General features: G+C 41.7%; 1 protein-coding gene across 2 annotated transcripts in view; it reads left to right on the top strand.

Annotated features, from left to right (window-relative positions):
• ift172 (intraflagellar transport 172) overlaps positions 1-13,234 on the top strand; it is a 210,536-nt gene that overhangs the window by 142,552 nt on the left and 54,750 nt on the right. For both annotated transcript variants that reach the window (XM_063035645.1, XM_063035641.1), the window contains exons 26-30: positions 1,129-1,218; positions 3,604-3,701; positions 3,965-4,100; positions 6,454-6,570; positions 8,176-8,318. In XM_063035645.1, coding sequence (XP_062891715.1) covers positions 1,129-1,218; positions 3,604-3,701; positions 3,965-4,100; positions 6,454-6,570; positions 8,176-8,318 — 584 coding nt within the window. The remainder of the gene's footprint in view (positions 1-1,128; positions 1,219-3,603; positions 3,702-3,964; positions 4,101-6,453; positions 6,571-8,175; positions 8,319-13,234) is intronic.

The following is a 13,234-nucleotide window of genomic DNA, read 5'->3' as shown; positions in this document are numbered from 1 at the left end:
AATATTGTAAGTATCTTTTCCATGCCATTTTCTAATTTGTGTACATTGCCATTTAAGGCCATAATTTGAATGCCAACTTCTCAGATCAAAAAGCATTAAATTAGTACGAAGCTGGATCATAATCCAGAGTTTTAGTTGTTTGATATAAGAGATTAGCATTGTGGTCTTCTGTACAATCCTACTTATCTTTCTTGTATAGTGAAGATGTTTGACCAAAGAATTTGATGACAGCATCTGCATTTGTATTGGATATTTTTGGCTCAACTATTTCTTGAATTTGTTGATTTCATTGTTAGTAGCTTGCAGGGTCAAATGTATATCTATTCTATGAACTTTTAGCACTGATATGATGTCCCTCATGTTTTGGTACCAACTACAAATTTGCAAAAACTTTTCTGAATACAGGTCATTGATGTAAATCAGAGGTAGTGATGGTTCCAACACTAAATCCCTGAGGCACCCCACCCTTTTCTTCCCTCCAGTTCAATGCAGATCGTTCCAATTAACTCAAACTAATTTCTTATGTATTCCCATCTATGGTCTTGTTTCATTAATTTTAACCTCTCTTTAGTTTATTTGATTATAAAATCAGTATATCACACACAAGTATATGACATCCCATATGATTTTTGATATTTGGAAAGCATTTTCATGACCACTGTTGCAAACTCATAATTTTTAGGATACATTATGGACTTTGCAATGTATGTATGACGACATAGTACAAGGTTAATCTACCTCCCCCTAGCTCCATCCCATTGTTCTGTGTAGTACAGATGGACATCAATTTCCTACATTGTGTTCAAATTTGTGAAGATTTGGCTAGACCATAGAGCTAAAAGTGGTTCTGCATCTATGAAATTAGTATTGCATGCCAATTATGATTTACCTGTATTGTTTTTTAGTAGATGTTTAATTGTGGCAGTGTTTATCATTATGATATCTAACACCCTTTGAACACGTACTGTAGATGCCATTTTGGAATATAGGAACTCTTCATAATGTTTAAAACATGCACTAACATGACCAATTTTAACCTTCACAACTTGAAATCAAATATTATTGAAGAATTCGTGTCTTTTATGGTTCTGTTAACCTAAATTGATGATTTTTGTTTTTATCACCTAGACCGCAGAAAAAATGTACATTAAAGCTGACCGAATCAAGGATGCCATTGACATGTATAAGCAAGTGGGATACTGGGAGAAAGCTCACAAGGTCCAGTGTTGAATTGTAATTAGAAATGAAATTGTTTAAGTAGCATTTCTCCATGTGAATATTGTTTAAGTGGTACTTCATTCTGTGTCACCTGGAACACAAATTGAAGTATAATTTAGTTTGGTGGGAAGGTGAAAAGAAACCAATGCATTTATGCTGGAACAGGCAACTTCTGCTAATGAATATTGTATGAATTAAGATTAACATCTAAGTTCACCCCTGATTTAATAGGAACATCATAGATATGGTGATCAATGGTACTATAGCTGACACTACGAAATCTAGTGATCATCATGCTTAACATCATGGGCATGTCTCCACACTTGCTACTGTATGTCCATATCTCATGGAGTTTGGCTGCAAAATGTCACTTATAAAGATAGCTTTGATATCTTCCCAACTTATCATTTTGATGTTCAATGTCTAGCTGAATGTTTCCAACAAACATTTTTTTAAATTATTCTATTGTTAATATTCATAGCATTATAAATCTTAAAATCCTGGCAGATAGTAGTTAGCCATTTAGTCATAGTCATAGTCATACTTTATTGATCCCGGGGGAAATTGGTTTTCATTACAGTTGCACCATAAATAATTAAATAATAATAAAACCATAAATAATTAAATAGTAATATGTAAATTATGCCAGGAAATAAGTCCAGGATCAGCCTATTAGCTCAGGGTGTCTGACCCTCCAAGGGAGGAGTTGTAAAGTTTGATGACCACAGGCAGGAATAACTTCCTGTGACGCTCTGTGTTGCATCTTGGGTGGAATGAGTCTCTGGCTGAATGTACTCCTGTGCCCAACTAGTAAATTATGTAGTGGATGGGAGACATTGACCAAGATGGCATGCAACTTGGACAGCATCCTCTTTTCAGACACCACCGTGAGAGAGTCCAGTTCCATCCCCACAACATCACTGGCCTTACGAATAAGTTTGTTGATTCTGTTGGTGTCTGCTACCCTCAGCCTGCTGCCTCAGCACACAACAGCAAACATGATAGCACTGGCCACCACAGACTCTAGAACATCCTCAGCATCGTCCGGCAGATGTTAAAGGACCTCCGTCTCCTCAGGAAATAGAGACGGCTCTGACCCTTCTCAGTGTTCTTTGACCAGTCCAGTTTATTGTCAATTCATATCTCCAGGTATCTGTAATCCTCCACCATGTCCACACTGACCCCCTGGATGGAAACGGGTCACTGGTACCTTAGCTCTCCTCAGGTCTACCACCAGCTCCTTAGTCTTTTTCACATTAAGCTGCAGATAATTCTGCTCACACCATATGACAAAGTTTCCTACCGTAGCCCTGTACTCAGCCTCATCTCCCTTGCTGATGCATCCAACTATGGCAGAGTCATCAGAAAACTTCTGAAGATGACAAGACTCTATGCAGTAGTTGAATTACTTCATAAATCAATCAACATGTATACTTCCAGTGGACATTTCGCCTTTGGATTGCCAGTTCCAACATTTAAATTAGCACATATATAAAAATGATAAGATATGCATTATTGTAGAGTCATACTGCATAAGAATAACTCTGTTGTCCCACCATGTCTGTATCTTGAAGGCAATGTGTTCCAGAATCCAAATGCTGTTCGGATGAAATATCCTTCCTCACTACTACTATGTCGACTCAGGCCTAGGGGGCTGGCGTCAGGCATGATGACAGACTCTCCACTTCTCCCTCTCCCTCATCAGTGTGTTCAGTTCATCTACATTAGCCATGCCGCTGTCTTTTAGGAGCGTGTTGACCATAGTCTTGGGAGGGTGCCCAGGGTTCATCCTTCCGTGCTTGGGCTCCCATATGATGACGAGGCTGGCAGGTAGCTCGGGGTGGCGTAGACAGTGCCCCGCTAGTTGCAGTCTTCTCGCCTCAATTTTAGTGGAGAGCATCGGTAGGTTGTTATAGAGCTCGACGTTCATCATGTGCTGTTGCCAACTCACATCAAGAGCCATCCGGAGCATTCATGTATAGCAACCATCTAGAGACTTTCGCATTGTCTTGGTGAGTGTCCACGTCTCGCATCCGTATGTGAGAATGGACTCTATGACTGCTATGAAAATCCTCTTTTTAAGCCCTCTGGTCAGGTTCGACCCAGATTTCCTTCATGTCGTTCATAGTCCTCCACGCCAGCGCCTTCCATATCTTTATGTCCTTCTCCGAACTCATCGTTCTTGAGGATCTTCCTCAGATCCTCTCTAAACCTCCTATCCTTTATCCTCTAATTTTGGACACATCTGCCATGTGGAATTTTATTTTACATCTAGCCTATCCATGCCCCTAGTTTTGTACTAGTGCTGTGGTAAATGCGGTGATACTTCTGCAGCTCTCATAAATTAATTATAATTCTAAAGTGAAAATTTCTTGAAATTTGTAGCTGGCTGTGAAGTGCATGAAGCAAGAAGATGTCACTACTCTGTATATAAATCAAGCACAAGAATTGGAAAAGAAAGGAAAATACAAAGAAGCTGAAAGGTAACATATGGAACGCAATACTGTTGACATTATTTGCAAAATGCAGCCTACCTGTTGCAGGCCAGTGACAACCAGGTAGCCTGCCAAACTCTCATCAGGTTTCCAGTTAACAAGATCGAGAAACAATGCTGTTTCATTTAGATTAATGGCAACTGGAGCTTGTACTGTACTGCTATATTTGCTGCTGGTATTCTGACCTAATTATAGTAGAATGATTGATCAATTTATTTAGAACTGGTCCAGTAATACCTTTTTATCTGTAGGTTGTACATTACTGTGGATGAACCTGATTTAGCAATCACAATGTATAAGAAGCTTAAAATGTACGATGACATGATTCGACTTGTGGCTAAGTATCATAAAGATCTACTTACAGACACTCACCTTCATCTTGCAAAGGTATGGGATAGTGAATAAATAGAGCTGTGTGCAAGATGTATCTTTTTATATGCCTGTATTATGCTTCTGCAGTAAAGTAGTACATCAGAGATGGGAAAATTATTGAAACAGATTCTGAGAGATGGGATTTATTTGTATTTGGAAAGGCAAGGACTAATTAGGGATAGTCATTGTGGGAAATCACGTCTCAGGGATTTGATTATCTTGAAGAGATGACCTCGAGGGCATGATGGTTGACTTAGTCTTTGATAAAGTCCTGCTTGATAGGCTGTTCGGAAGGTTAGAATAAATGGGATCCAGGGTGAGTTAACAGACTGGGTACAAAGTTGGCCTGGTAATGGGAAACAGAGGGTGGTTATGAACAGTTGATTTTAAGTGTTCAAAAATGTGTTGCAGGAATTAATGCATACATACATACTGATAATTTAGATAAGAATGTAGATGGTATGCCTAGTAAGTTTACAGATAACACCAAAATTGATGGTATAGTGAACACGTGGAGGAGGTTGTCTAAGGTTATACTGGATCTTGATCAATTGGGAAAGTGGGCAAGGGAATTGGCAATGGAATTTAGTTCAAACAAGTGTAAAGTGCTGCATTTTGGAAAGTTAAGCCAGGGCAGGACATGCACCGTGGCCTGGGGAATGTTGTAGAACAGAGGCACTTGCAGTACATGTAAATCGTTCATTGAAAGTAGCAATACAGGTAGACAGGATTGGTGTAAAAGGCATATGCCATGCTTTTCTTCATCAAGTGAGCACTGAGTACAGGAGTTGGGACATCATGTTAGTTGTACAAAACATTGTTTAGGCTGCACTTGGAGTGTAGTGTGCAGTTCTGGTCAACAAACTACAGGAGAAGCTCCATGAGAGATTTACAAGGATGTTAAATGAATTGAAGGGCTTGAATTATGAAGAGAGATTGGATAGGCTGGATCTTATCCCTGCATTAAGATTCAGATTAATTTATTGTCATATACATCAAGGTGCAATGAAATTACTTGCAAAAGTAACAGGATGAGTGCAAAATCAACAGGATGGTGCGAAGTATAATAATGAGAACTGAGGTAGTGCCAAACAAAATGCTAAAGTGACAGCAACAGAAGAGGTAGAATTAAAAATTTGAGAACGTGACAACATTACTGAGAAGGAATGTGAAGAGATGATTGATCCACAATTCTGAGCAATGATGAAGAAGCAGTTCTTGCATCTGGTCATCTGAGTCCCTGAATCTTCTCCAAGAAGGTGGAAAAGGAGGCTGAGAGGTGACATGGTAGAAGTATGTAAAACTATTTGAGGCATGGTAGGAGTATTTAAAACTTAGAGTGTTTATTATTTTAAGGTGAGAGGAAGGAGGTTTAAAAAGAGATTGGAGGAGTAAAATTTTCAGAGTAGTTGCTGTTGGAATGAACTGCTAGAGAAAGTGGAGGTAGTGGCAGGAACAGTAACAACATTTAAGAGGCATCTGGACAGGTACTTGAATGATCAAGGCACAAAGATATGGAATTAATTCAGGCAAATTGGATTAGTATAAATAGGCATGATGGTCAGCATAGATGTGCTGGGCTGAAGGGCCTACTTTTTTGTTTAATACTATGACTCCTATTGTTTGAAAATATTATGTCTAATATTACAAGACAGGAAATCATGCTGACATTGATTTTGAAATTCTATTCATAAAATATAAATTGGTATAACTAATCTAAATTTCTAATTTAATTTGGAACATTTTGATGACATGAATTTTCCTGCGTGCTGAGGCCATTCAAATACTCAATGTCCAGAACTTAACATATGAGATTCCATAAAGGTTGCTAGAGAAAAAAATCCTTGGGCCTTCTTGGCAAGTCTTCTCCCTGAGCCTTTTAAATAATATAAAACTTTACCACTAAAACACGTAATTAAAGAATTATTTTACTTTTCTTCCTCTCAACCACAAATGCATTGTCACATGAATGGGCTTGTGGATTCTATACTAGGCCTATCCTGCTGCTGAATCTGCAAGCAGAATCCATTTGCTTAAACACCAGGGAATTCAAACAATTTGATGCATGGTGATAGATTTACTATTGAGAAAATGTTAACAAATTCAGTGCTTCCATTTTTGATACAGATCGATTGAAGCTCAGAATCTGGTGGTACTTAAGTGGGCAATTGCAGGCAGTTCCGATGCAAAACTGCCATAAAACTCAGCACAATCTTGCCATTATATTTCTCAACTGAAATTGCAAGCTAAAGTCCATTACTCTGCCATTTATGTTGTTATCAATCAAATTACAGTATTGCTAATGCATTTCTTGCCATCATTTGGGTTTAAAAATGCTACCTGTGCTGATGAAAGTATGTTGCTATAGGAACTAGAAAGTGAAGGCCGTTTTCGAGAAGCTGAATACCATTACTTGGAAGCGAAAGAGTGGAAGGCAATTGTGAATATGTACCGTGTTAATGACATGTGGGATGAAGCATATAGGGTAAGATCTTGCTCGCCTGTATATTCTTATTTTCATCTTGGAATGGACATGAAATCCATTGTTTACAAAGGCCAAATGTGAATATTCAAAACATCTATCAAATGGCTCTAATTAGTTGAACATATGTGTATTTTAAATTACAGAACTATGTTTGGTGAAAGCTATTTCTCTATACACTTCCTTGTAAATAAACAGACCCTATTGAATTTTCTATTTTGGTGTCTACATCTGGATAATGTGAACCACAACTAGAACATAGATAAGAACATAGATAAGAACATGAAAAATTGGATTATGAAACAATTATATGGCCCCTAAATCAATTTTTCCCCATTCAGCAGATACTGGCTGATTTGATCTTACCTCAAATCTACTTTTTTACCTGTTCCTGTAACACATGCCTCCTTTATTGACCCAAAATCCGTTCCAGAATTTTATATATTTAAGAAAGAGGAGGCAACATAGTAATGTACCTAGAAGAACTGCATTCTCACGATTCCAGCGGCCTGGGTTCATTGTAGACCTCTGATGCTATCGGTGTGGAAACAACTTGTTCTCTTTGTAACCCTGTGGGATTTTCATCCAAATGCTCTAGTTCCTACTCGTGTCCCAAAGATGTGTTGGTTTTCATGCACGTTAACTGGTCACTGCAAATTGCACTGAAGCAAACTCCTATGATCTTGTTCCTTTACTACCATATTCCCAGTTGTTTTCTATCTTAGTTCTATCTTTGTTCACTCATCTCTGCAACCTCATCCCTTTTTATGAAATCTTCTTTCAGTTTTCTTCTCTTTGTTATCTTCCCTTTTTCCTTTTCTCTCTTTCTTCTTTTATTCTATCTTTCCTCCTAACATCCTTTCTGTCCTGGCTCCCTCTTTGCTGCATTCTTCCATCTTTCATTCAGTCTATGTCATTAAATCAAATTTTACAGTTTTTTTTCTGTAACCAAGTTTTTCTGCCCCACCCTCTAACCATCTTGCTACCTTCTGATGATTTTTTCTTAAACATATGGAGGATACTTAGTCATCCAAATTTGCCAGAAGAGGAGATGAATTATTATTAACAATTAGTAGTAATTAAGTAGCTTTGTATCCAACATAGTGTAATAGTTTTAGTTGGTTAAATCCATTTCTTTTTCCTCTTTATCATACACTTTGTGGTTATCTTTGCTTCTTATTTTGATTATCAGGCCTCAGTATTATTATTTTCACGTGGAGTCATTATTAGATGGGTAACAAAAATTTTGGAATGAAGACATATCGAAATACAGAATTGGATGCTTTTTAAAAGATTATAAGGGTGGGTGCATTTGCTTAGGCACTAACCAGAGAAATATTGGGAAATAATGCAACCCAGTCGATACTTACAGAATGCTTTCATCAAAATAATGGATGGTGGATCACTTAATGAGCTGTTTAGTTTTCTTCTATGGCATCCCAGTGTTTAAGTTCCAAACTGAAAAGTTCCTAACTAGTCTTTGTAAATTATTTTCTCTTTTGAGAAAATGTCAGTATCCACTTTTACATCGTAAGTTTCCATTTAAAATTGAATTTTATCCAATGTGAGAATAGATTTAAGCAAACTCCCCTGTGTTTTTTTTTGCAGGTTTCTAAAGCCCATGGGGGTGCAAATGCTCATAAACAGGTGGCCTATTTATGGGCTAAAAGTCTGGGAGGAGAGTCAGCAGTTAAATTGCTGAATAAATTTGGTCTTCTGGAAACAGCAATCGACTATGCAGCTGATAACTGGTAAGATCTACTTAAAATAAAATCATTACATATTGCTTTTTGTGTTATATGACTGTTTCACTTACCTTCCTTTGTTATTCAATGCTTTTTATTTGATTGAATAAATAACCTACTTATTTAGGATGGGCACACCTAATGAGCAAACTCCTGAAAGTTGGACTAAAATAAATCTATCTGGCAAATTGTTAAGTCCACTTTTGCGAACACAGTCCATTTTTCACAATAACCTCCTTTTAGAGTAGAGGATATTTGACCCACCATGTTCCTCCAGTTTCTTTGTGTATTGCTTCTTTAAGAACAAGACTAGTGAGGTCGCAAAGAAAAGGCTGAAAATGATAGATATGAGAGGAGAAAAAGGTGGAACATAGAATCAAGTGAAATAGGTATGGAGATCTTATGGGAACAGAAGGAGAGAGGAACCAGTGGGAGGAGTGTTTCGTGATGGACAGATGGAGTGGGTGAGTCCTTTATCTCTTCTTCCCTTCTCCTATGGCGGGAGGAGAAGATGGCGGTGTGACACAGCTCGCAGCGGCCACTCCAGTGGTGATGTCTGTTATTTGTCAAGTAGGGTGCCGTGCACAATCCTGATTTGATGGAGATGGACGTGAGAGCACGGAGGAACATCTGGTGAAACTTCTGAAATGCCTGCTTCGCTGCTGCTGCTACTGTGTGGTCCAGAATCTCCGGAGGAGAAGGCCCCGAGTCCTTGGCTTTGCTTGTTGCTCGGCGGCCGGGGTGGGGTCGAAGTGCTCGGCAGAGGATGGTGCTTGGAGGGGCTGTCGGAGGCTCGAAGTTTTCAGACGGACTCAGAGTCCACTGCGGTCGGGTGCTTCCAAAGGTGCTGAATCGGCAAGTTGGCGGCGCTTGGAGGTTCATAGCAGGGAGGGTTCCTCCCTTCTGCTGCCTGCGTGAGATGATGAGTCTATCGGGACTTTGAGACTTTTTTTACCGTGCCCATGGTCTGCTCTTTATCAAATTATGGTATTGCTTTGCACTGTTGTAACTATATGTTATAATTATGTGGTTTTGTCAGTTTTAGTCTTGGTTTGTCGTGTGTTTTCTTGTGATATCATTCTGGAGGAACATTGGATCATTTTTTAATGCATGCATTTCTAAATGACAATAAACGAGGACTGAGTGTCCTCATAATCTAATCTAATCTAATCTACCAGTTTCTGTCACTATTTCCACTGTCCCCTTCTCCATCATCTGGATTCACCTACCACTTGCCAGCTCTTGCTCCACCACTTCCTTTCACCTTTCTATACTAGCTATCATTCCTCTAACTTTTAGTCCAGATGAAGAATCTGTTGTCCATTTCTTTCTGTGGTTGATGCCTGACCTGCTGAGTTCCTCCAGCATTTTGTATATTGCAACAGACTTCCAAATCAAGGCTGTTTGTGAAATTGAGTGGAACATGAGTGTAGTGCTCTCATACGTCTGGTGCATTTCATGGCCTAAAGCATGGTTCTGGCATAGAGTTGAGGTAACCTTGGCAGGTAACTCTAACATATTTTCAGTCACATTCTGCTATTATTAGAAGAAGTGAATGTTAAGAGCGATGGCTTACGTGTTGTTAAGCAGGGGATTTTTGCTGGATTGTGCTGAGCTTCTTGGTTATTTATTGTTGGAGCAACACGCATCTAAGTAAGTAGAATTGGGAAGTCAAGAAGTGAGTCGTTTGCTGTAGAATACACACCCTTCAACATTTTTTTCACCAAAAAAAAATAGGCAATAGAGGGCATGGTAAGAATTGCAGTCTTACTTCTGGTGCAGAGTTCCATTGATTACATGTACATTTAGTTTGATAAATGCTGCTAGTCAACTCTGCTCCAATGGTTTGAGTTGGCTACTTGTTAACAATAAGAGCAGTGGTAGAGTTCCAGTGAAGTGAAGATGAAAGTTGCCTTCCTGAGGCGGGAAAATAATCCCATCATATCCTGGAGACCTCTGAAGAAAGAATATGATTTCCTTGCTTTCCACCTTCTTCACAAGGGCTGCAATGCAGCGCTAAAAAATAATTTAACCTGTTTCTCCCTTGATGGTGCTCATGGTTTTTCAGGTTGCAGTCAATGAATAACTGCTCTAGCTACAATGCTCCTCCCCCTTGAAAGTCCAGGTAAGATTCCGGGAACACCTGTTAGCTAACCTTGTTAGCGAGTCGTGATATTCCCATGCTGATTATTACAGTCATTGAATAGTAGTTGTGGTGGTTGGATCCAGAGGCCTTCAGTGGTCGTGCATAGCTAGTATTACACTCAATCGATATATGATAGTGTCAGCATTTTGTAAATCAAGCAGAACATTATGGTATATAGAATTACATCAATATGATATAAATTTAAGGCTGATGTACACCCTATCCTCATTATATGCGGATAATATATGATGGCGCCGGTAACTGGCGACTCTGTGCATGCTCTCTTGAGCAAACCGCCCTCTCCACTATCCTATACCCGAGAAACCCTTCTAAACCTCCAATTTAGCAAGATAAAGATAAACAACACCCTCTGGCGAAGCTACTGACCGAGCTGGAGACCACTGCGCCAGAACTGCTTCTCAAACTCTGGACCGCACCTGGACCCGACCAACGAGGCCCACCACATTCCCGGAGACCCGCGGTCTGTTACCGTGCTGGAGCACTTGGAGACACGGCCCATTCCGACCAGCACCTCTCCGGAGCAGACGACCACACAGAAGTGATGGCGGAGACCTCAAGGTGCCCCAGACGCTTCCCCAGAGCGACCACCGTAAAGCCCCGTTGGTGGCCATCCACAGTTGCCGGAAGTGAGGCCTCTGCCGCCGACCTCGGAAATCGAGCCCGAGGCTCGGCTGGAGCAGAGGCCTCCGCAACTGTGACTCGGCTTAAGGAAGGAGCCTGGCCATCCGGGATTAAGTGTCGGCTTCGGGGCCCGACCCAATCTACAGCCCGGGCCCCCAGCAGCTGGAAGTGGCAGCGGAGCCTCCCCCGTTATTTGGCCCGACCCAGAGTGCACGACGACGTGACTGGGCGATCGATTCCAGCGGGACACGTCCACCAACATCAAAGAGCCGACAATGACACACTGCATCGATGGAGACCTGGAAAGATGCACTACTTACCAAGGAAGCGTGGGAAAAGAGCTGGGCAGCTGGTCAGGTTGAAGCTGAGGGGCTTCAGGGTCCCTATGCCCACCATCCTACCAGCTAATGTGCAAACCATAGAGAACAAGGTGGATGATCTTAAAGGGAGACTCACCTACTGCAGGGAGATGCAGAACCGCTGTGTATTCTGTTTCACCGAGACCTGGCTCTAACCTGCCACCCCCGAGTGTGCCATCCGACTGGAGGGATTTTCGATCTATTGGATGGACCGCACGGCGTCTTCGGGCAAGATGAGGGGAGGTGGTGTCTGCCTACTGATCAACACTGGGTGGTGCTCAGACACAGTGGCACTGACAAGCTCCTGCAGCCCGGACCTGGAACACCTGTCGGTGAAGTGTCGTCCCTACTATCTGCCACGGGAATTCACCTCGGTCATACTGACAGTGGTCTACATTCCCCCCCATGCGGACGTGGAGTGTGCTCTGAACATACTGCATGCCAACATCAGTGAACTTGAGACCAAGTATCCGGAGGCTTTGCTCATTACAGCCGGGGACTTTAACCAGGCCAACCTCAGAACGGCGCTGCCAAAGTTATACCAACATGTCTCCTGCCCCACTAGAGGTCTGAATATACTTGACCACTGCTACACAGCAGTCAAGGATGCCTACCGTTCCGTCCCACGACCTCAGTTAGGAAAATCGGACCATCGGGCCGTACTCCTCCTCCCGGCTTACAAACAGAAACTGAAGCAGGAGGTCACGGTGTCAAAAGTAGTGTCGCGTTGGACAGAGGAAACGGATGAGGTCCTCCGTGACTACTTTGAATCGGTGGACTGGTTAGTATTCAAGGACTCAGCAGCTAACCTTGATGAGTATGCCTCAGCTGTCACGGACTTTATTTGGAAATGCACGGAGGACTGTGTGTCTCGCAAGACGATCCGGGTATAAACTAACCGGAAACCTTGGATGAATTATGAGATCAAGTCCCTTTTAAAGGCTAGAGCTGCGGTTTTTAAGTCCGGGGATACCAGTCGCTACACGGAATCCAGGCATGAACTCCGGAAAGCCATTAAGGGCACCAAGAGGCAATATCGAGTCAAGTTGGAAGCCCAGGCTAACCAGAGGGATGCCAGTAGACCATGGCAGGGTCTAAATGAGATCACTGGGCGCAAAGAAAAGGCTGGGAATATCAATAACTGTGGCGCTTCTCTTCCTGATGAACTTAACGTATTCTACGCAAGATTTGAACAGAAGAGGAGCGTCCCGCTCCCTCCGAATGAACCGGACCTGGTGGCATCGAGATTCATCGTCACCGAGGAGGACGTTAGAAGGGCATTCCTGAACATAAATCCAAGGAAGGTGACGGGTCCAGATGGCGTCCTGGGATGGGTTCTCCGGGCCTGTGTAAGCGAGCTAGCTGGAGTGTTTGCTGACATCTTCAACTGTTCCTTGCTTCAGTGTAAGATCCCCTCATATTTTAAAAAGGCAACGATAATCCCAGTGCCGAAGAAGAGCAAGGTGGCAAGCCTGAATGACTATCGACCTGTGGCTCTGACATCAATTGCTATGAAGCGCTTCGAGAGATTGGTTATGGCACACATCAACCACAGCCTACCGGTCAACCTTGACGCTTTGCAATTCGCCTACCGGAGCAACAGTTGGTCAACGGCAGATGCCATCTCTCAGGCCCTACATTCCTCCTTAGAACACCTGGAGAATAAAGACGCATACATAAGGCTCCTTTTCATTGACTACAGCTCTGCCTTTAATACCATCATTCCAAATGAACTGTTTCCTAAGCTCTGGTACCTGAGCCTTAGCACTCAGATC

Source organism: Mobula hypostoma, chromosome 2 (genome assembly GCF_963921235.1).
Source record: "Mobula hypostoma chromosome 2, sMobHyp1.1, whole genome shotgun sequence".
NCBI classification, from domain to species: domain Eukaryota; kingdom Metazoa; phylum Chordata; class Chondrichthyes; order Myliobatiformes; family Myliobatidae; genus Mobula; species Mobula hypostoma.
Note: the sequence above shows the minus strand (reverse complement) of the source record. Positions and strands in the feature narration are given on the sequence as shown.